Here is a 21,430-nt window from a genome sequence, read left to right as displayed (position 1 = left end):
CATGGTGGATTCCTCCCTTTCTGCTGTAATCCCCTGGCTGGAGCAGTCCCCCTTTGTAATGACAGCACAGGGCTGGATGATCTGTTCGGAATTTCCCCTTTTGGCATCACGCCTGTGTTTAGTTCACAGGATTGGGATCTAGGCCAGCGTGATGTCCTCGGTGGTTCATGTAAATATGCAGTCGGTAGCTATACAATAAGTAGGCAAAGTTCCTCCTGTAGGTACCTAGGTTTGTCATTGGGATTTTGTGAGCGTAGCGTTTGAGTTCAGTGAATAATTTGGATCATCTCCGGTCTACAGAGTTTGAGTTCAGAGAGGAATTCAAATCATCTCTGGTCTACAGCTACAAGACTCTGCTTTCACTGTCAACAAAATTGGGTTGTTAATAGCGAATGGAAAATGTTCATTCTGTATAAACACCACATTAGAGGCCATCTGTAGTAATTTGAGCATGGTCCTCAGGTTCTCACCCATCACTGCAGCAGCCAAGGGCAGGAGAGGCAGCATCTGGAAATTCCTTCGCCCTTTAGAGACTGGAGGTTGGGAGCTCAAGGGGAAAGGTTTGTCCCTCTGGAATTGGCTGCTCTCGTGCAGCTGAACACAATGAGACCCCTCTTCCATCACTGAAAAACTGGAACATCGTCAGTGATGTTGCTGGAGCCAGGAACAAGGAAGGCTTCTCCAGTGTTAGCTTCTAGCTAAGCATTTTGCTTTTCAAGGTGTGGTTCAGTTTTCTCTTTAGTCAGTGTTGTCTGTGTTGTTCCACATGTCTAATAGGATGCTTGTCACTGTCTCTAATTTTATGTGTATAATATATATAGTCTCTTGTATCCACTGTGGCAGAGGAGGGGGTCATTTGTGGGATGACTGTCAACCCCAAAGTTGCACTGTTTGCATTTTTTATTGTTAGGGAACACTGAAGATTATTTTCAACCTAAAATAGCAGATAATAATAATGCCAAGCCAGGAAAAGAGTCTATTTGTCATCTTATTTTATGTGTAAGTAAATTTCTTGGCTTCTGCTGTCAGATTCAGCTGCTTTTTGTGGGGAGCAAAGGGATAGAGAACTTGAAATGACTTTGAAATCTCAACTCCCTGTCTACATTTTAGGATGAGGGCATTGCTTCACTTGTGCATGTTTGTCACCGAGAGCTGTATTTTATGATAACTGTGCCAGCACAAATGTTTAAACTGCAGTAAATGTGTGTGAAGCTGTTTTATTGGTAATGTTCTTACTAGCTCATGAATTGCAAATGTAGGAGCTGTGCCTGTACAGGGAAGGGATGCTGGCTGGGTTAGTGTAAGGCTGATGTCTGAGGATGTCTCCTAAGGTAAAATCAGTGGAGGACTATGCTTCTGTGGAGTTGTGGTGCTGTGATTTTTAGCCTCCTGTGTTTTGGGGTGTTCATTATGGGATATTGATATGGATTTCACTCTTCGGGTGCCGGCCACCCCTAATGTAGGAGTTTCTTGAAGTCATTTCTGCCTCTATTCATTTGCTGTCATTCAGTTTGCAGCCTATTCAGTGCTGGCTGAAAGAGCTTTTTTGGCGTTTAAACTGAAGGGGATGTTTTGTTCAGCCCCACAATGCCCGGTACAACTTTAACACCACTCAGTCTGCTCTGTCCTGCACAAGCAGTGAGGAACTGGAAAAGAGAAAAGAAGAAGAAGAGGACAAAAAGGGGATGTGTGAGTTCCAGTGAATCCTACCTCCGTCTCAAGGCTTTGTGGGTGGACATGGTTGAAAGACTTGATCAAAGCAAGGAGGAAGAGAAGCAAGAAGAGATGAGAAAAGCACGAGTGGAAAAATATTTCTGAAGAACTTCATTGTCTCTACTATTTTATTGCAGAAGTTACTGCTGAGATATTTTCCTTTAGCTGAGAACTTATTAAATTTTAGGAGCTGCATTTGTCACACCAGACATCCTGTAATTACTGGGTCAAATACTGTTTTGCTGTTTTGAGCACAGCCAGATTGTAGCATGTATAAGAACAGCTCCATTTTTCACATTGCAAACTGAAATTGCCAAGAAAGGGAGTGCTGCAGACATATGCCCCACGGTTTATTAGTAGGATGGGGGGAAATGATAAAATTATCATATTCATCAGTCCTAAATCATTGGTCTTTTGGGGTAGGTGCTCTAAGCCTTACTAGAAATCCAGAAATCACCACTATGCCAACACTACTATCACCATTACTCCTACTCCTGCTGGTTCATATTATAAGCTCTGGAAAGGTAGGATAGAAAAACACGACCAAGACGCCAGGATGTAATTTATAAGTAATTTACCAAGTGATCTGGGGAACCCAGAGTGCACCTGGGGGAATTCTAAAAATAAGTAAAATTTAACTTTCAGATTTTTCAAAACCAATTTAGTGCCAGCTTGACAGCTTCAGAGATTGAAATCTTTCTTAATTTACAGTGAAAGCAGCATGAAGTATTATTAAAAAAGGGGATAAAGACAAAAACTCATTACAGTGAAACACTTGGTTATGATTATGGAAAGTAATTGAGCCCAGCTTGGAGTCATAAACTTGCAATTCTTTTATGGGGTGTGAGCTGGACTGGGACCAGATGTAGAAAGTGGTAGTTTGTATTTCCCTTTGAAAATGCAGGCTTGTATGGTCTGTCCAACTGGTGTGCAAATGTTGTTCGGCAAACATACTCTTTATTATTGTGCATTGCATCACTTTTAGTTTTGAGCTCTTTTTTTTCTTTTTAATAGCAGAGATCTCTTTTACACATTTCTCTGTATGTTATTTTGAAATACTTTCCAAAATTGCTCTTTATATGAAATACAGTTGAAGTTAAAACCAGTCTGGTCTTATGAGACTTGTTACATGTCCTGATACTGGTGGCAATAATAGGAAATTGTAATTCTGAGAACATCTGCCCGTAGAATTGAGAAGAGAAATTTAGAAAAATTTGAGTTTAGGGAAATTTTTAAGGAGAACAATGTAGAGAAATGTGATGCATGTAAAAATGCAAATGTGAATCATGTTTTGCTCTTCTAAGGGTGGATCTGACCTTTCTTTGATTTCTATGAGCAGTGACAGAATTTCTGAACATGGAAAGGTTTAGCATCAAGGAAAGTGAAATACTTGGGTTTGTTGATTTGCAGTCTGCAGCCAGATGAAGCTTTAATAGTCACATATTCTTTTTAGCCTTCCCATTTTAAACCAAAGAAGATCTTAAATCTGGAGGAGGAAAACATTGCTTTCTTTTCATTTTCATGCAGGGAATACCCAATAAAACTCACCGTTCCCCCTAACTGCCCTGCGCTCTGCTGCTGCATTTGTATATCTGGTTAAATCTCTATTAAAAAGGCAGGCGTGGAAATGGTTCCAAACATGAGCTCTCCAAGAATTTTCACCACAGCACAGAATTTACACCCCTATGAGACGGATGAATCAGGTCATGTCTCAAACTCTGAGAGGTGGTCAGACAGCCCGTGCTGCTTGCACTCAGTTCCTGAAATGCCATTTTCCATATTTCCCATCAGGGCAGGAGACCAAATCTTAACAAACCCCAGTTCTACCTCATTGAAAAAATCTTTGCATAGCATTCAGGGGTGGGAATATTTTGCTATGTTTGTGCCTGAAGGGTCATGTTAAATTGCTGATGGGGTGGTGGGATACACAAGGTGCTTTTCTCCTCAGACAAGAAGAACTGGAAAGCAAGGAGCATCAAGAAGAGGCCATGGACGGAGCTTTCTTGGTTTGGATTGCAGGCAGCTACTGCCATGAGACTCCTCTCCTTATGTGGCCTCATGCATCAAAGGGAAAAATAGTGGAAGGCTTGTCTCTCTAGTTTGCGTGCTGCAGCCTCTCTTTTAAAAAGAATACAGCTGGTTTAAGGGGATGGAGGGCTGGGTTGAGCAGGGGAGGGTGTTGCAGGACAGGTTGGGAACACAGGTTGTTGATGGGGCCAAGACAAACGTTGGTGTAAGGGAGTTTTGCAGAAGTGGGGCCTTTTTTAGCTGCAGAGCCTTTTTTTGGGCTCTCTTGTAGACCTGACACTGGGCCATCGAGGTAGAGCTTAGAGGAACAGCGGAACAGTGTAAGTGGAAAGGGACAGTGTAATTCTTCTACATTAAAGAAACATGATGTACTATAACTAATTTGGGAGCTTTTAAAGTAGCTTGACAAGAGTCAACTTCATGGTTGTTTGGAAGGGATTTGTGTTTTCAGTCTCCAGAATGTAGATGGCCCCAAAGGAGCTCTTTGAAGCCCAGCTTTTTATTATTAGTTTTATAAGATCCTTCCACCAGAGTCATTAAGAGGATGTAGTATCTGGTGTAAATATGGTAGGATCTGTTAGACCATTAGCTGTGGGAGACAAAATGATCATACTCAAAACACTTAGTGCTTTTTTAACAAATCACTGTGAAATTCGGTTGTTAAACACTATTGTTTCATTTTCTGGTAGCTCTGTGCAGAAACATCAGGGCCTTGCTGCTTTCCCTAATTAGGGGGAATGAGCCCTCCTGGTGCAATGGCCCTGAATGAAGAGGTCACCAGTTACTATTTATCGTTGGCCTCTACTAAAACGGGGGTTGTTTCTGTGCTGAAGCAATACCAATTTTTATCTCATTAAAAAGGGATTTACATTTTTTGGTTTCTGATGACATTAAGCTCTTCTCAGCAGTCCTTTGGCCACTGGAGGAGGAGGAATGTTTTTCAAAGGAGGGGAAACTTGAGGTCCAGATTGCTTCGGTGTTGTGGGCAGCATTGCCTGTGTTTTTGGCTAAGTAAAGACTGGAAAGAGAACTTGATAACTGTCTTCAAATATGTAGAGGGCTGCTCCAGAGCAGAAGGGAACAATCTGTTCTCCGTACGCACAGTGAATAACACAAGAAGCAGTGGGCTTAAATCGCAGCAAGGAATAATCAGTTTTGCCATTGGGGAACTGTTTCTCAAACAGGAAAGACTTATGAAGGTCATAACTCTCGTGGAAGTGGGTTGAGAGCTGGCCCATGACACGTGCCCATGGGGACAGCCAGAGCTTGACCCACTAGGGCTGCAGACCCACTCGTGGTGCCACCAGTGGGGCAGAATGAAGGGAAGGGACAGCGAAAATCATGCTTGCAGAAGTAAATGTGATGGTCACACAAGGCCAGACAGGGTGGGAAGAGCTTGACACTTGTTACAATTATGCAAAGAAAAAAATAGTAAAAAAATTGAGGTAGCACCAACACTTTCTCCTCCCAATCCCGAACCACCTCTCATTGCTCCCCCTGCTTCCCCTTTGCACTGGGTGAGCAGTGAGCCCCAAGGGAGCAGCTGGAAAAAGGTTTTGATAAAGCACTGATATGTTAGGCTTTTTTATACCAAAGTTTGTTACCTGGTGTAAAGCACTTCACATGCAGACCTGAAATGTGGCTAGCGCCATGAAGGTAGGGGTGAAAGGAAGTAGGAGACAAGTCAGGAGGGGAAATGCTGGGAAAAAATACCTTAAATTTTAGCTCCTTACGTGGCTATTATGAGAGCTGAGTCTGCAAGATGATGTCTTGTTAATTTCATTTATTCTTTTGTTTGATAGGTGGAAGGACAAAGGTGCCCTCTGTATAGACTTCTTCTGTGTTCTCCATAGGGTAGACTGAGGGAAGTCCCTGGTAGCTGAGGATGCCAGAGGGCTCTGCTGTCACCTCTGCACCTTCACTCTGGGTCCCTGAAGTCCTGGGACATGCTTGCATTGATGCCTTGGTGACAATGATCTTTCTGGGAGACCAAAGCTCACAAGAAATCTGTGCTGATAAAGGTATTTTCTCCATTATTCATGGCCATTTTTTTCTTTTCCTTTCTAATGATACTAAGTCCCATGAGCAATCATGGGCACAAAGAAAAATCTATGCTTCTTTGGAGAACTAAAATGTGGTATAACCTTTAATTCTTCCTAGGAATTAAAAAGATAAGATTCTCATTTCTCTAGATTACAAGACGAGGGGTTGGTTTTAGAAAGATCTGAGCCTTAAGTTCTGGTGATATCCAGAGGAAAGACTGGCACTCTGTGTCTTCAAGGTAAAGCTTTTTATTTAACAGAACATTTTCTGCAATCGTAGGAAGGTTGGCTGTGATAGTTTGACCATGCCTTGGGTTGTGCCTGCGCCCCTTTCCACCTGCTCAAGATCTAGCCCACGCTGCTCAACCCTTTCCTAAAATAAACAGCTCCAACCTTACGGACTCAGAGCCTACTGTAATACACCCCTGTCTGTAGGGGTGAGCAACAGCCTTGTGAATGCTTGCCTGATGGAAAAGACTACAAAGCAGATTTCAGTTGTGTTGCAAACAGCCGTCCTGTGTTTGCAAACAGCAGCTTTGACCAAGGCAATCTATGCAGAGCGTATGGATATGCATAGCACAGGGAGGGCATGTCACTGGAGAATGTCCAGCCCATAGCTCCGGCTATGGTTTCCAGAAAGTATCAGCCTTCTTTTTATGAACTGGCAGCCACTCATTCCCATTAAGCTGTTAGTCATTAGTCACAGAGGGCCGGGCGCTTCTGAGCTCATCAATAGGCAGCTGGGTCGGGCTGTCCCTGTGAAGACCTCGCGCACATGAATCAAAATAGTTGGGTGATGTCATGTCACGGTGTGTGTGTGCCCAGTGCCAGGAATTGTCTGTATAGGGGTGGTTTCCTTTTACAGCCTTTTTAAAGAGTCATCATGCCAAGCTGCACATGACAATTCCCTTCAAGAGGGCTTGTGGCGCCTTTGCGCAGTTAGTGTTTTCTAAACGGGGGAGCTTAGCAGGCGCTCGCTGACCCTTTCCGCATGAGCTGATCTGCTGGGAAATGTTGTTTCACTCTCTGAGGCTTCTGACGGCCACCAGCTGCAGGCTGGGCAGACTTTGAGCCTCTCCCGGTATCTGCAGCAGCTCGCAGGCAGCTCCTGTGCGCTGGGATTAAGGCTGGAAGCGCCTCGCCTGCAGGTTTTGCCATCCTGCTGGGGAGCCTCCCTCCACCAAGACTACAACCAAGCACCTTGAGGCTGAATTTCCAGCAAGCTGCCCTTTTTTTTTGTAACCACACGGTCTTCCTGGAGTTTTATTTTCTCACACGTGGGCATTGGGTACAGGGGACACCTTTCCCTGCCCCTCGCTCTGCCTTTGGATTGGAGCTGTGAGTTTTTTCTTCGATATTGGGCATGACCGACAGCTGCTGCTGCGTGGGCGCATGCTGCAGCTCATGAAGCGTTTTGGGAGTTTTAGAGGGAGCAAGAAGAGAAAGGAGCAGTGCAAAACCTTGGAGAGGCGCCGGTCCGATCCTCGTGGCCTCTTAGGTAGGGCCCGGCGGCGCGACCCGTCCAGAAGGCAGAGATGCCGGTCTTTGGGAGAGGGCAGCGTGGGGTACCGGGTAATCGAGCAACAATTTCGTGCTTCCTAATTCCACTGACTGAATTGTGCAGTTGTTGTATCGGGATTAGTTATATGTTACTTTGCACCAGGGGTGAACATCTGAGCTGACACTTGTAGCACACAGAAATAAGCTTTAGAAAAGGAGTGATATTACAGTAAACCTCACGATAAACTCTATGAAATCCATTCAAAAGGGTGTGTTAACTGTATATTTCAGACTAACGTTATTTTCATATAAAAAGAGCAACTAAATGCTAAGTTAGGGGCTAAAATTGTATATTGAAAGATGAATTTTAAGTAGAATAAAATTGCATATTGGTCTGATAAGTAATTCACTTAAAAACCCATCTTTCTGTTCCTGCAGGCTGTGGTATAGTTGCATCTGAGGTGCACTTAGGGACCTTCTTCTGTTAATCAAAAACTTTTCCTAGTCACTGAGTGAAACTACAGTGCAGGGGCTGAGTTGTGTGTGTGGTTGCCCAAAGGCCATGATTTCTGCTGAGGGATTGTGTCCTGTGACCAAGGGGTTTAAAAATGATGTTACACTGAGTCAGCCAGATCATGCAGAGGTTAGAGAGGCTGACTCGTACAAGGGGTCTGCAAGGCTTTTTTTTATGTGGTTTATTGGTCAAGAGTCACTGTATTAAATCCAGGGGGATGAGGAAGGTATGAGTTGTGTTGGACCATATGGAGGGTGCAGAGAGGTGCACACAGATGTGGTGATGAAAAGTTGCTATTGATGGATGGGTGACTGCCAATCCAGAGAGCTTGTTTTTCTATTATATAATGTTTTGGAATTTATTTAGTGGCCAATTGTGATGTTTTTAAAACATCCTCCTAGGAAATGCTTCTCTTTTTTCCTATTTTTTACAATTAAGTGTTTTTAAATCTAAGTTACCAAGGCTTGTTCTGCATTGCCCTAAAACAGTCTGAGGGTTTCTGCTGGAGAGCAAGTAAGGTCAAGTTGCTGTGAGTGAGATACGACCCAGGTCCTTGGAATGTCACAGTGTTGGTGAGATGCACAAAGACAGGTAACAGCCTCTATGCAAGAAGAGGGGTAGATCTGGCTTACAGATTGCCCAGATCCACAAAAATATTCCCAAAGTTCTGATGAAAACTCCTAAATTCCCACCTGGGCAGTAGCATGTGTGCTATTTGTTGACTGAGTGATTAATGGCACTTTGAGCCACTAGCTGACCCTCTTCTTTTGGTTTCATCAGTCAGATGGGAATAGTTAGCATCTGCAAAAGGATTCACTGCAGGTAGCAACAGGTGTGGTTGCAAGTCTGCTTCCTCGGAGTCTAGCTCTAAACCCTCTGCTTATCATCCTCCATGGAGAAAATAATTCATCCTGCCCCAAGAGTTCTGGCTATGTGAACCCGTGATGTTTGTGGCAGTTATAAACAAACTGGTTGAAAGTGTAATGCCAAAAATGCCAGACTCTGTTTGGGTTCCTCGGTGCATAGTTTATAATCCAGCAGCTAACTAACATCCTGACTAGCTCTCATAGGTAGTTTTCGCCATAAATCCAGAGTGTAGCCCACTCTGGTGGTATGCCGGCAGCTTTAGGCACAATTCACTGCAAAGTCTTTGCTCTACACTGTTTTCATCTGCTGTTCTTGTAAAGCATGGCCAGGTCAATTCCCTGCATCCATGGTCATCATGAATTTAGAGCCACCAAGCCACAAGAGTGGGGAAAAAACAATCAGAGATGTCTGTGTTCCTGCCTCCCCTGGATCCGTTGCTGCTTGGATTGCCTCTGCCATCCCAACGGAGCCTGGATTCCTTTTGGGAAACAGGCTAATGCTTGCAAATGCTTTTTTGCTCTAAACAGCCTTAAATATTTGCAGGAAAATATCACAACAAAAGCTTTGCATTATTTAATAAGTTTAGTCTGTACCTTGTTGCTGTTACGCTTTGCTAGACACTTTCTGAGCAGCTCTCAGAGGGACAAAAGGCACTGTGAAGGTTTTATGATCAGCATTATCTGCGTGTTGGAGCATCTGCAACAGGCAGACGTGGGGGCTCATCAGGTGCTGTCATGCACGGGTGCCTTCCTCTTAGCTGCCAGCTCTCAACGTGGATGAGAAGTGCATGGTGGCAAACCAGCATGTGCTTTCCCAGCCCGATGGTGCAGGTGTGACCTCAGGGAGCATTTTGGACTGCTAGAGTTGATGCCAGGCATGTGTCTGCTGCTGAATGGGCTCCCATCCTTTCTAGAAAAGGGGTGGAAATGGTACAAAGAGGAAAAAGTCCCCTGATGCCTTAGAAAGGGATGCTCTGACACCTGGACTAACTGAATCTGGGATTTCTGATTTTACTTGACAGAGAGAACATAGAGGGGTAAAGGAAAAATGTGTGAGGGAACACCAGGTGTGATGGAGAGCAGGGAGAGAAGTGGGATGAAAGCAGAGCTCCCTGAGCTTTGCTCTTGGAGTGGAGCAGCCAGTGGGGAGACCTCACTATCCCATCCTCACTCCACTGAACAGCAGGAAAAGGATATGATTTTGGCAGGGCTGAAGTTGGGGATCACCCTAAATTTATGTGACTTCTGAATCCCTTGGCAGAGTTCCCTTCTCCCCATTGCAATCGCTATTGTCTGGGCAGGAGAGCCAATGGCTCCTGCTACAGTGTGGCTTGTTGTAATGGATAGGCACATGGCATTTCTGATGGGGACAACTTTCTGGCCCCGGTGAGGCTAATTGCTCTGCCCTTCAAAGGACACCACCCATTCTGTGAAGGGTTGAATAACACATGCAAAGGGTGTGGTGTTAAAAGTGTTTCTTCCCTGCTGGAGCCACAAGCACCCAGCGCAGAAACCTCTCTGATGCACAGTCAGCAGCAGTGAGCCCTGGAGCTGCCACCTGCCCTGGTGTTTTGCCTCAAACTGCTCCATTTGGAGACTTTTGGCCTCACTGAGCTGCCCAGAAGCTGCCCAGCCTGCTCCTTGCTTCTCTCTGGATGTGTCTCAGTGGAGTTGAATCAGCACCCAAAGACTCCTTCCTTACAACTTGGTTGGCCTGGTATCATTTAGGTCCAAATTAGGACTAAATTAGGAGTTTCCCTGCTGAAATTGGACTCAGACCCTGTACGCACAAGCGCAAACATGCTTCAGCACCCCCATTACATGAACCTGTCTGTTTTGGTGTGAAGGGCAGGGGCACAGCCCTGAGTCACCAGGAGATGCTGTGTTTTAGGACAGCTTTAGCGGCTCTGGGGCTCAGCCGGTGTGGAAATGCCTTCCCTTCTTGGTCAGAAATCATATAATCAACTAGGTTGGAAAAAAGATCATCAAGTCCAGCCATCAACCTGACCTATTGAGTCCCGACACCAAACCACGTCCCCCAGTGCCACGTCCACACGTCTTTTAATGCCTCCAGAGATGGGGACTGCACCACCTCCCTGGGCAGCCTGTTCTAGTGCCTAACCACCCTTTCCATCAATAAATTCTTCCTAATGTGGAATCTAAACCTCCCGTTGTGACTTGAGGCCTATTATTACTTGAGTCCTGTTGTGACTTGAGGCCTGGTGCGACGTGAGGCCTGGTGTGACTTGAGGCTTGGTGCCACTTTGAGCCCACTCTGTGCCACCTGTATTTAATGTGACCGATGATGGGGTCAGCTTGGAGAAGGGTCTACATGCTCATAGGATTTCCAAGTGCGAGTGGAAACCTAAGCGATGTTTCTGTGTGGCTCACAGCACCATTTATTGGCACAAGCCAGGGTGCAGATCATTGTACTGAGAGCAGGGACAGAAAACACGAAAAAAATTTTGGAGGAACAAATGGGCGTGAAGGGATTGCTGCCCATCCAGCAGCTGGCATAAAAGCACTGAAAACAAACAAACAAACACCAACAAAAAAAAAAAAAACACCACCAACAAAACCAAAACCAAATTCCTGTTGCTCCATAAAGGCAGCTAAAGCTGTCAGTAGCAGAGATCGGGCATGAAAAACTGAGACCACTTTGGTTTGTTAATGGTTTTCTCTACTGGTTTTCATGCTCTGTTGAGCTGGCAGTGATTTTAGAAAATATGTAGCCCTGGCTGATCAGTACTGATTAATCTTGTACTGCAGAGAGCTCTGAGACCTGGAAGCTGTGAAATTGCAGTGGCTGGTTTTCAGGAAGCAGAAAAGCAGTGACAAGAAGCATGGTGAAATGTCTGAGGCCTTTTTTTTTATTTTTATTTTTTAACCATTTTCTGCCTTCATATAGTACCTGTGCAGCTGCTTTCTATAAACACTCTGCTTTGAAACATTCATAATATAGGGAAAAGGACTGTTCTGGTGAAGCAGTAAAATCAGCAAGGTATTTTCAATCAGGTATTGGTAAATTAGGACAGTAATAAAGCCAGAAAATCTCTTCTGTTTTGGTGGAAACTGAATTGGAGGAGCAGCAAGCAGTGCAGTGCCCCAGCTGGCATGGAGCTGGGCAGCATCCTTCCTCTTAAAGGAGATGCAGACTTGGCCTCACAATGAGTTGTCTGAGAATGCAACTTCTCCAAGTAATTCATTTTCAGAAATTAAGTTATTTTTCTTTGAATGGAAGGTTATAGACCTGAAAATACAGCAAGCTCCCATGAGGCACCAATTTACAGATTGCTGGTCTGTGTTGCTAGTTTGGTCCAAAATACTTACATTCCTATAAATGTGAGAATTGCTCAGCATTGACATGCTGCTGTCAGCAGTGTGTCCATGGGTGAGAGCAGCAGGATTGGCCTCCCTTTGGGCAGGCTGTTTTAGAAAACATGCATCTTTGCGGCAGAGAGAGCTCTTGTTCTGGGAGTCCATGTGGCTATGGTCCTCATTGGTGCAGGGGTTTGTCCCTCAAACACAGATGCAGCAGCAGCATAGATACTTCCATTTTTTGCTTCTTAATTATACTTTAAATCTGCTATTCAAATGGCATCGTTTGAAACAGCAGGATGAATGTTTTTTCCTGAAGGAGAGACATGAAAAGCAAATGCTGAGATTAAATCTAGGTAGAGCTGTGAAATGCAAACATGAGAGGAAAGGTGATTTGCTGAGGTGGAAAAGGAGAAACCGAGATGGAAAACTGATAGTGACTGTGAGTGGAAGCAGATGCAGACATAGCCTGTTTCTGAAAGCAAACAATATATATATGTATATAAGACTGGAAAGCTATCTCGGTTACCTTGTAATATAATAATTTATCTGATCTATTTTTTATGTGAAAAGAAAATAACACAGATAAGACTTGCATATATGACATCTCACTTTAATGAATGCATCCTGGAGTGATTTCATGCTGAACACTGGAGGATCACAATTTACATCCCCCAAATCACTGCAATTACTGATTTCCACATGTGACCAAAATTGCACTCTCACCCTTACTGCCTCAGTTGGGAGTACTATGGTGCTCTTCTTTTGTCTCCTCTCTATTTTACTTGTACTATTCAAGGGCTTTGACTTTCTGAAGAATAACTGTGTGAGAAGCTGTTATCCGAGACTGACTTCTATTTGATTGCATTGTGCTCAGCTAGACCACAATTTATTTATATTTCCTTGCATCTATGCTACAAGTGCTGTTGCCAGGCTTTAAAAGCAAATTTCAAGCACAGATCTGTTTTTGCAGCCTGAATTTCCACTCGACAGTAGCATTTAGGTAGGGGGGTGCTTCTGTTTAATTAGAAATCAATGTTTTGTACTATTGACTCCTTGCTCAAAGTTTCAGTGAATTGCCCAAGAGCGCAATTTAAAAGATGTTGTTAAGGCAATTTGTTTGTCAGGTTTATTGGATCAGCAGATCCCAGGAATTACTAGGATTCAGCTGTTTTCTACTTTCACCTTTATTCTTGTCCAACCTAAAAGCGGTTCAAGGACTCAGGAGTGCTCTGAGCAGGGTGATTCAACGTCTCGAAATTGTTTGAGCCGTTTTTTTGTCATTACGGACTCGTGCTAAAAGGTGAAGGCTTAGGTCTTGAGAGTGAAGCGCTGCTCTGGGAGCTGTCATTATGTGGCTGGCAGGCTTGGTACGGAGGCTTGAATTCGCCGTGCTGGAAAGGTCATGCAGCCCCGCTTGGTTTAAGGACACAGCCCAGCACACTTACACAAAGCAGTTCCCATCTTAGCCTGTCCTTTTTCTGTTCTTCCTATGATAAAGTTAGGGCAAAGTAGCTCGAGGAGGGATTATAGGATTAGCTGATATTAATTAAGAACATCCTGTTGTTTCTTTGGAGTTTTTTTCCAGGCATCAGAAAACAGCTGCTTCCCCAGGCTGTGTTCTCAGCGGGGTAACAAGGGGCTTTTTGAAGCTCTCGGAGTTACAGTAACCGGATTGTTTAACAGATCCTGCCCATCTGCCCCCCGGCTTTATTTTAGTCCATACAAGAACTACACGAGCGTGTAGAGGACTCCCAGGACAAGTCATGCCTCGCCTGGCAGTGCTGCTGGGGAGGAGCAGATGAAGTGTGACGTCTCCGCTGCTTTCTGCTGGCGTCACACAGTCGTGGCTCAGCGGGAGGGAGGTGTAGCAAATGCTGCAGGCTTCAGCTTTGTGGAAGTGCTTGGGAGATGCCCACATCCCCTGCTTGGGGCATGCCCGCATCTCCTGGGGTCCTGGGTGCAGTAGACTTTGAGCCTCCCATGTGTTGGATAGACACTGGTGGGAGCAAAGCTTCTGTTTTTTCCAGATCTGCAGACCTCAGAGACATCTGCCCTCCGACATCCACTCAGTGTAATGGGGCACATTTCAGAGTAGAGAGTACATGGTGTGGCATTTCCTTCAGAGAACGTCAGTGGAGATGTCTGCACAGGCTGCTGAGGAGCTAAGAGACATCCACAATGAATAAAAGAAGAACTAATCTACAGGAGCAGAGCCTATAGGATTTCTGTGACATAGCATAGTTCAGTTCCATTTCAGTGCTTTTATATAATTTTGTTTACCCTACACAAAATTAAAACTCTTTTCAAAATTATTGCATAGCCTTTTAGAGACGATAAACAAGAATAGGGAAAGAAACCAATTTAAGAAATACAGATAAGGGAGAAATGAGGTGGAAACAATCAGAGAAATGAGGCGGATAAAGCCTTTGCAGAGGAAAGGTTCTTCCTGCCATAGTGACATCAAAATTCAGATGTTCAGAGGCAAGGATTGTGCGGGGCTCCTTGATAGGAGGACTGATATGAAAGGGTGAGGAACTGGAAAAGTGTTGACCTTTCCCAAGGGAAACAGCTGCATTTAGGTGTGGCCAGCACCCAGGGGTCAGGATGGGGACTGATGATGTTCGTAGACAACCTGGATGATGAGGCATGGTGTACTGTCAGCTGATCTGTGGAAGATGTGACACTGCAGGTAGTCAATACCCTGTGCAAGAGAGCTTCAGTTCTGGGATCATAGGAAATTTGGGGACTGCGCCAAGAAAAAGCCCATGAACTAGGCCAAGAAAAAGCCCAAGAGGAAGCTCCAAGCCCTCACCTCCTGCGGTGAGATGAACCCATGCAGAAGTGCATGCTGGGCACTGGTGACTGACTCCCAGAGGGAAGGACACAGTTGTGGTGGATATTGTGTGGAAAGTGATCCCCAAATGTGCTGTTCCCCTAGTCACAAGTAGTGTGAAGCACATACTAGGCTACATAGGGAGGAACGGAGCAATCCAGTCAAAGGAAGTTGTTGTCCCCCCGCTACCTGGGTCTGGTTGGGTCTCAGCTGGAATCATGTGTCCAGTTTCTGGTCCCCCAGTCACAACAATGCTCAGAAACAAGAGAGGGTTTCCCAGGAGGACTGCCAAGGTGTTCTGGGACCTAGGGCACATAACCTATGAGGACAGGTTGAGGACAGTGGGCATTTTTTTGTCCTGCAGAGAGAAGACTACAGGGCAATCTAATAGCGGCCTGCAACTGCTGGAAGGGGAGTTTAAAAGGTGATAGAGCTAAGCTTTTCTTAGTAGGGGCAGATGGTTAAAGGAGTTAAAGAGTCAGGCTCGATGTTAGCAAGAACTCCCTCAAGAGGGTGGTGCAGCACCGGCGGAGTAACTGCAGGCTCTCCTCCATCCTTGGAGGTTTTCAAGACTCAGCTAGACAAAGCCATGGCTGACCTGGTCTTGGTTGATGACAGACCTGTTTTAAGGGGGAGATTGGAGTAGAGGGCTCCAGAGGTCCTTCCCAACTAACATTCAGGTAGGAAATGAGGAGACATTTCTTCTCAGAAAGAGCAGTCAGGCATTGGGACGGGTTGCCCAAGGAGGTGGTGGTGTCACTGTCCCTGGGGGTGTTCAAGGAAAGGTTGGACATGGTGCTTAGGGACATGGTTTAGTGGGTGACATTGGTGGTAGGGGGAGGGTTGGACCAGTTGATCTTGGAGGGCTTATCCAACCTTAAAGGTTCTGTGATTCTATGATTTCTGTGATTTGGTGGAGTTGCTCAGCTGCTTGGTTCTGAAGTTGCAAATATCCTGACTGTGCATCTGTTCCCCCCCGGTTCTCAGTGTCAATGTACAATTGCTCTCATTTTCGTAAATTTTCAAGAACAGATTGAATCCTCGGGTAGAGGCATCTTGGGACACTTGTACGGCTGATTTGTACCAGCAGAAGGAGACCACTGTGAAGCCCAACACCAAGTAATTTCTTGGGCCAACAAAGGCAGCAAGATCTGTGTTCCATACAAAAGGCACCCAGCGTTAAAGGCTGCTTTCTGGCCAGTTCGTATAAATTAAGCATGGCCTTGAGAGTCCAGGACTGCCGCTAACTCAGCCCCGAGCTGAGCATTGCCTGGGCACCCCGAGCCACTGCCCCACTCTGGGTGGCACCCATCCTTTGCCAGCCCGAGGATCTGCAGCGGGGCTTGGTTTGTATCAGCAATCTGTCACTATAGCAACTCCTCGCTTAACAACCCTAAAAATAGATCACCTTGATCTCGGGGAAAGAAAACCCGAGGAAATCAAAAGGGGCAGTGAGAGCGGAAGCTATGCAGTCAACTATTGACTGAAGGATGGAGCATTTGAAACCTCTTATAAATAATCTATCACGCAAAACAAATATTCGAGGGGAGTCTCTTCAGTCCTGACACTCCACAGTGTCAGTGGGTTTGAAGCTTTAGCAAAGGGCACACGTTGCTTTTTATCGGAGGGAAGAGTTCGCAGTTGCCACTGAGCACACAGGGCTGCCAAAAACCGTGTGCGATGCTGCTTGGGTTGCTCAGACATATGAAGGATCTCGTCTTCCAAGTAAGGAGATCTGCAGCTCTGGCACACCTGTTAGCCTCATGTGCTTGAATATAATGAGGTTATCAAAGCCCCTGCTCAGTTGTGAACATGTTAGCAGTATCTGCAGGAGTCTGTGAGGGACCCAGCCCTGGAAAACACCGAATGCTGCTGGCGAAGCTGCTGCTGCCTCACGTTGAAGTTGATGGAAGCTGCGAGTTTTGGTACCTGATCGGGACAGAGTCCTCTGTACTATGGGAAGTGTGAATGATGCTTGGTATTACTTTTTCTGCAAACGTAGCTAGTGCTTAGCTCTGAAGGGGACAGAATAAGTCCTTGTGAAGATAGGGTGGTAGCTGTGAAAGCAAAGAAGCAACAAGATGAAAAGCCAGTTCCGCAGCTGAAAGGCTGCAGAGCTCGCTGAAAGCGCCTTTGATGGGAAAAGAACTAAATCTGTGCGAAGACAGCTCATGTATGACCCACGGTGTGTATGACACTCAGAAAAGGGTTAATCGAGCTGTCAGAGATGGCTGGAATTAGCACTGTGTGTTCAGCACAATCAGAGTTTGGGCTTGATAAAAGGGCAGATTGTTTTAATGACCTTTTTGGGCTGACAGTTTGCAGGCATGGCTGACACTGAGATGTGAAGGTACCTAACTGTCCTGCCCTCTGTATCGTGAGCATTATCTTTCTGATATTATAAACTGTAATTTTTATTTTCGGCTCATCTTCCTAGAACTAAGGCAAGCAGTCTCCTGTGGTAGCATGCAGCATCTCAGGAGAAAGCCTGGGCAGAGCAGCGAGAGAGCACCAGCCCTCTGTTCCCACCATTCTTTTCAAGCTTAAAGCATATTACTGCAAGGAAAAAAAAGTAGGATTAGTTCTTCTTACATTTTTTGGAGATCTGCTGCTTTTACACCACCTGGAGATCTGACCCATATTCTAAACAACTTCACTGGGTGCTCTTTTTAATCAGCTTTGGGGCTATGAAGGAACTGAGCTGCAAAGTCATTAGAAATCCCCAAACAGGAGGTGTGAAAACAGAAATGTAAATCTTCTGAACAGGGTAAATCATTCTTTGAAAAAGTCCAGTGATGCAGACCCCGTAGACCTAGCCCAGTTGTCACTGCTGTCTGGGGACAGGGAGCTGTCTCAGCACACGTCTGGCTGCTGATACTCAGCTGCTGGTAAGAAGATGAGAGCAAATGAACCGTGCTCACTGTACACAATCCTTTCCGGTCTTGTGCATCCATAGCTTGCCAAGACTCCTGTAGACATTTGTTGATGTTGCTGTCAGATTTGGTTTTATTCCTTTCCTTCCTAAAAGGATACCAGAGTTTTCCTTCGTATCAGCCAGGTCCTTCTTTAAAACTTTATGGAGATCCTTCCTGGCAGCGGCAATAGGAAAACTGGAGCCTAGAGACTATGTGAAGTCTATTTGAACTTAAAAACTGAAGGGCTGTAAAACAAGGGCTTCGTGTAAATCGTTACAAAATTTCCCCAAAATAAACACTGGAAGCTCCAACACAGAGCACAAAACAAAGCACCAAGCTCCCTGCAAGAAATCCCAGCAGCATAAACTAAGCTTGAGACGTGGAGACTAATACAGGAAACCTGCCATGCCCAAGACTGATGAAACTAATCCTAACTGAGTAGACTCACGGAGAAATGCCCGTGTTATGGGAGTGAGCCGCCAGCTGAAATTAAAGCCTGCTACAAAATACATGAGTGAGCAGTGCTCCTTAAAATTTAATTGCAAAACTGTCTGGGAGCTCACAAGGTGCTTCTGCTGCATTGGAGGGAGCTGGTGATGGGTCAGGACCCTGAACTGTGCTTGCTCCTGGCTGAAAAATGAGCGCCAGGAGGCTGCACACATGGAGGGGGAGGTCAACCTGAACTAGAAAAGAAAGGGATGGAAGAAGTCAAGGTTTTTTCCTCCATGTGGGGATGGGGAATAGCCAGAAGTCTCCTTGCAGCTGAAGAGCTGGAGGGTGGCTTTGTGGTCTTGTCTCAGCCCTGGGCGACCACATGGATGTGACCAAGGCTCTGCTGCAGCCCCTGCAGTGCGGGATAATGCTGCAGGAGCAAACTTTAACTCAGGTAGTAGCTGTTATAAAGGGAACTATCAGCCTCCCAGCTGTAATGGAGCTCCTAATTTTCCTTGCTTCCCAGGCAAGTTTTAAAGCTGTGCTGACATGGCTAATCCATGCATCTGGGTGTTGTGCTGAAAGGTGACTTGGATTCGCCCTCGCCGCACCGCAGGCAGTGCAATTCCACCCTGTATTTTCCTCCCTACCTTCTTTCCTGATAGGAGTCAGGTATCCACCAGGTTTGGTCCTGTCTGTGGTGTTGCAACCCCTTGTAACTGTAAACAGGCCACGTAGGCTTGGACTTGACCCTTCACGCTGCTGAAAGCAGCAGCCCGAGGCCCCCTGCCCCGGCTTCCAAAATAAACATAAAAAGGAGGATTTGTAAATCTGTTAAATACTCAGCGCCAGTTGGTGCTTCTGAAAATGAAATCTAATGCCTGACGTCTTTTAATGTCTTGTTTTAAGGCTTTGTCACAGACCCTTGACTATTTGGACTTGAGCACCAGCACATGCTGACCCACAGCTGCCTCACAGACAGGTCTGGTTAATAACACAGGTAACTCTTTGTCACTCTGTTATTCGCTCAGGTGTAGATCTAGGAGTGTCTTTAAAAGGTAGATCCCGTTAGTATCATCTTACAAATGGTGGAGTTTAGGCTATAGAAAATAAAGTGGTTTATGATATTTGTAGTGAGGATGGGACTGGAATAAAGGCACCTTCTGCTTAGGTGCGAGACTACGTCATTGTTTTTACTGCTTTGAAACTCATTTTCTGTTCAAACACAAGAATGAATGTACCAGGTGAGGCCAAACATCCTTCCAGATCAGCCTCTTTTCGTAACACAGGTATAGGGAGGAGTATGAGAGCAGGACAAGAATATGAGGTGGTTTCCCATTATACTCACCCAGCCTCCAGAACTTTGTGTCTTACTTCCTGAGCTAAAACTGGTGTTTTGGAGCCCTTGATGAATTTTTTTTCCGTGATCTTGTCCAATTACTTTTCAAAACCAAGCTTTTAGCATCTGCAGTGTTCTGCCATTTAAGAACGTGGTGTGTCAGAAATATTCCCTTGCATTTGTTTTGAGCTTTGCTTCTTTCATCTGATGCTTCCTTCCCTGTTTGTTGTCTTCATCTCACTCATTTAACAGACTTCTGTCCTATCATTTCCTTTCACTCACCTTTCCTAATCTGAAATGTTACTCCGTACCTTTGATCAACCCTATCAGCCTTTTCTGCATCTTTTCTAGCTTTGTGGAGTCCTCTTCAAGGCTGATCCAGTAGAAACCCCTGGTCATCTACTGCAGCGCATAACCTGGACTCAGTCTGCACCTCTGTATTACAAAGGTGCCTTTGGGCATGGCCAGTAAGTGACAGGACACTTTTTAGTGTTTTAGTGACACAATTAGACAGGACAAGGTCACCACTGATGCCTGCCTGGGGGCTGACCAGTAGGGCTTGCTCCAGGAGCAGGACACTTTTCATCACCCGTTTACATATGTAGACTGCCCACTCCGGCATGTAACCAGAAGACTTCTCTTAGCTACCCAAGTGGCTGTTTACCTAAAAAAAAGGTGTGCTTGGACTTCATGATGTAGTTTTCTCCTGTACTGCCTACGAGGAACAGGTACACCTGCAAGGTGGGACAAGCACATGGCCACAGAGGCATTTCATGTCCCACTGATAGGATTAGGATTGCAGCTTTGCATGAGCTGCAATAAGGACAGTGAATAATAGTTCCCTGTCTAACTGATGGGAGAATAATAAACCTGAAAAATACTGTGATGTGGTTTATCTATCTGGAATATTTAACTCAATAGCTGGAAAAATTTTTGCTCAGAAAGGGCAGAGATCAGACTCTGAACACAAGTTCAACTGTGCACACAAGTGCCTATAGTAAAATAAATCTCTGAAAAGTGGTGTTGCATATTTATTATTTCCTTGGCTTGTGTCTAGCTATCTAATCAGCCTTTGCACATGTCAGCAGCACATCCATAATAAGAAAGTGCTGTGAGGCTTGTGTGAACTGGAATTAGAGGTGTGATAATCAGCGAAACTGTTGGAGACAATGTAAAGGCTGCATGGCATTTGCATTCCTCTGGCCGAGGAGAAAACCCTTGTACGTGAAAATGAGTGGCTTTTATTTTATTTTATTTTATTTTATTTTTCCTTCCAAATATGTTCTACCCCTGGGCAAAGGGCTGTCAGAGCAGTGCTTCCTGACAGCGTGGCAGTTCGTAGCGTGGTGCCTCGGTGCCTGCTTAGACCTGCTCCTGTACAGCGGTGGCAGCTTCGCTGCCTTCATTTGGTGTGTGGGGTGAAGGGACAGACGGGCATGCGGACGTGTATGTGCCGTGGAGAAAACTGCTGATGTATAGGTAGGCTCCGTTGTCTACCCATAGACTACAGCTGGGATTTGAAAACCTGTTTTCCCATATGTGAAATTCTGATAACATATCAGTCCCATCAAGATGTTGTGAGAGCAACCAGTAAGAGGAGGAGCCTCACTTTGTGATCCTCACACTGCCACGAATGTCCTAAATTGTTATCGATTCCCTAAGTAAGCAATCTAACTGTCACCCGGTTATTCCTCTGGCCAGCCTCAGGGTTTTCTGTCTAAACCCTCCCTAACTCTTATCTCCCCATATTCTGATTAGCATCACATCGTCAAGGTATGAGAGACTGAAAGCAAAAGGCTGATGATGCACCCGGGAGGTGGGGAGTGCTGAGCAGATAAAAGCGAGGTTAGAAGTGATGAGTAGGAGAAGCTCAACAAGATCTGATCCGGAATTTAATCACAGCCCTGCATGGCACCTGTGCTGGCAG

At 45.3% G+C, this 21,430-nt stretch overlaps 1 protein-coding gene across 3 annotated transcripts in view; it reads left to right on the top strand.

Moving 5' to 3' along the window:
• The window catches only part of PRKAG2 (protein kinase AMP-activated non-catalytic subunit gamma 2), a 218,302-nt gene that overhangs the window by 96,890 nt on the left and 99,982 nt on the right, over positions 1 to 21,430 (top strand). The window contains exon 1 of one of the 3 annotated variants that reach the window (XM_040546203.1): positions 7,161 to 7,281. The exons of the other annotated variants lie outside the window; for them this stretch is intronic. Coding sequence (XP_040402137.1) covers positions 7,176 to 7,281 — 106 coding nt within the window. The 5' untranslated portion in view covers positions 7,161 to 7,175. Of the gene's footprint in view, positions 1 to 7,160; positions 7,282 to 21,430 lie in introns of those variants that run through there. 3 annotated transcript variants of the gene reach the window in all.

Source organism: Cygnus olor, chromosome 2 (genome assembly GCF_009769625.2).
Source record: "Cygnus olor isolate bCygOlo1 chromosome 2, bCygOlo1.pri.v2, whole genome shotgun sequence".
NCBI classification, from domain to species: Eukaryota; Metazoa; Chordata; class Aves; order Anseriformes; family Anatidae; genus Cygnus; species Cygnus olor.
The sequence above is the reverse complement of the archived record's forward strand: the minus strand, read 5'-3'. Positions and strand labels throughout refer to the sequence as shown.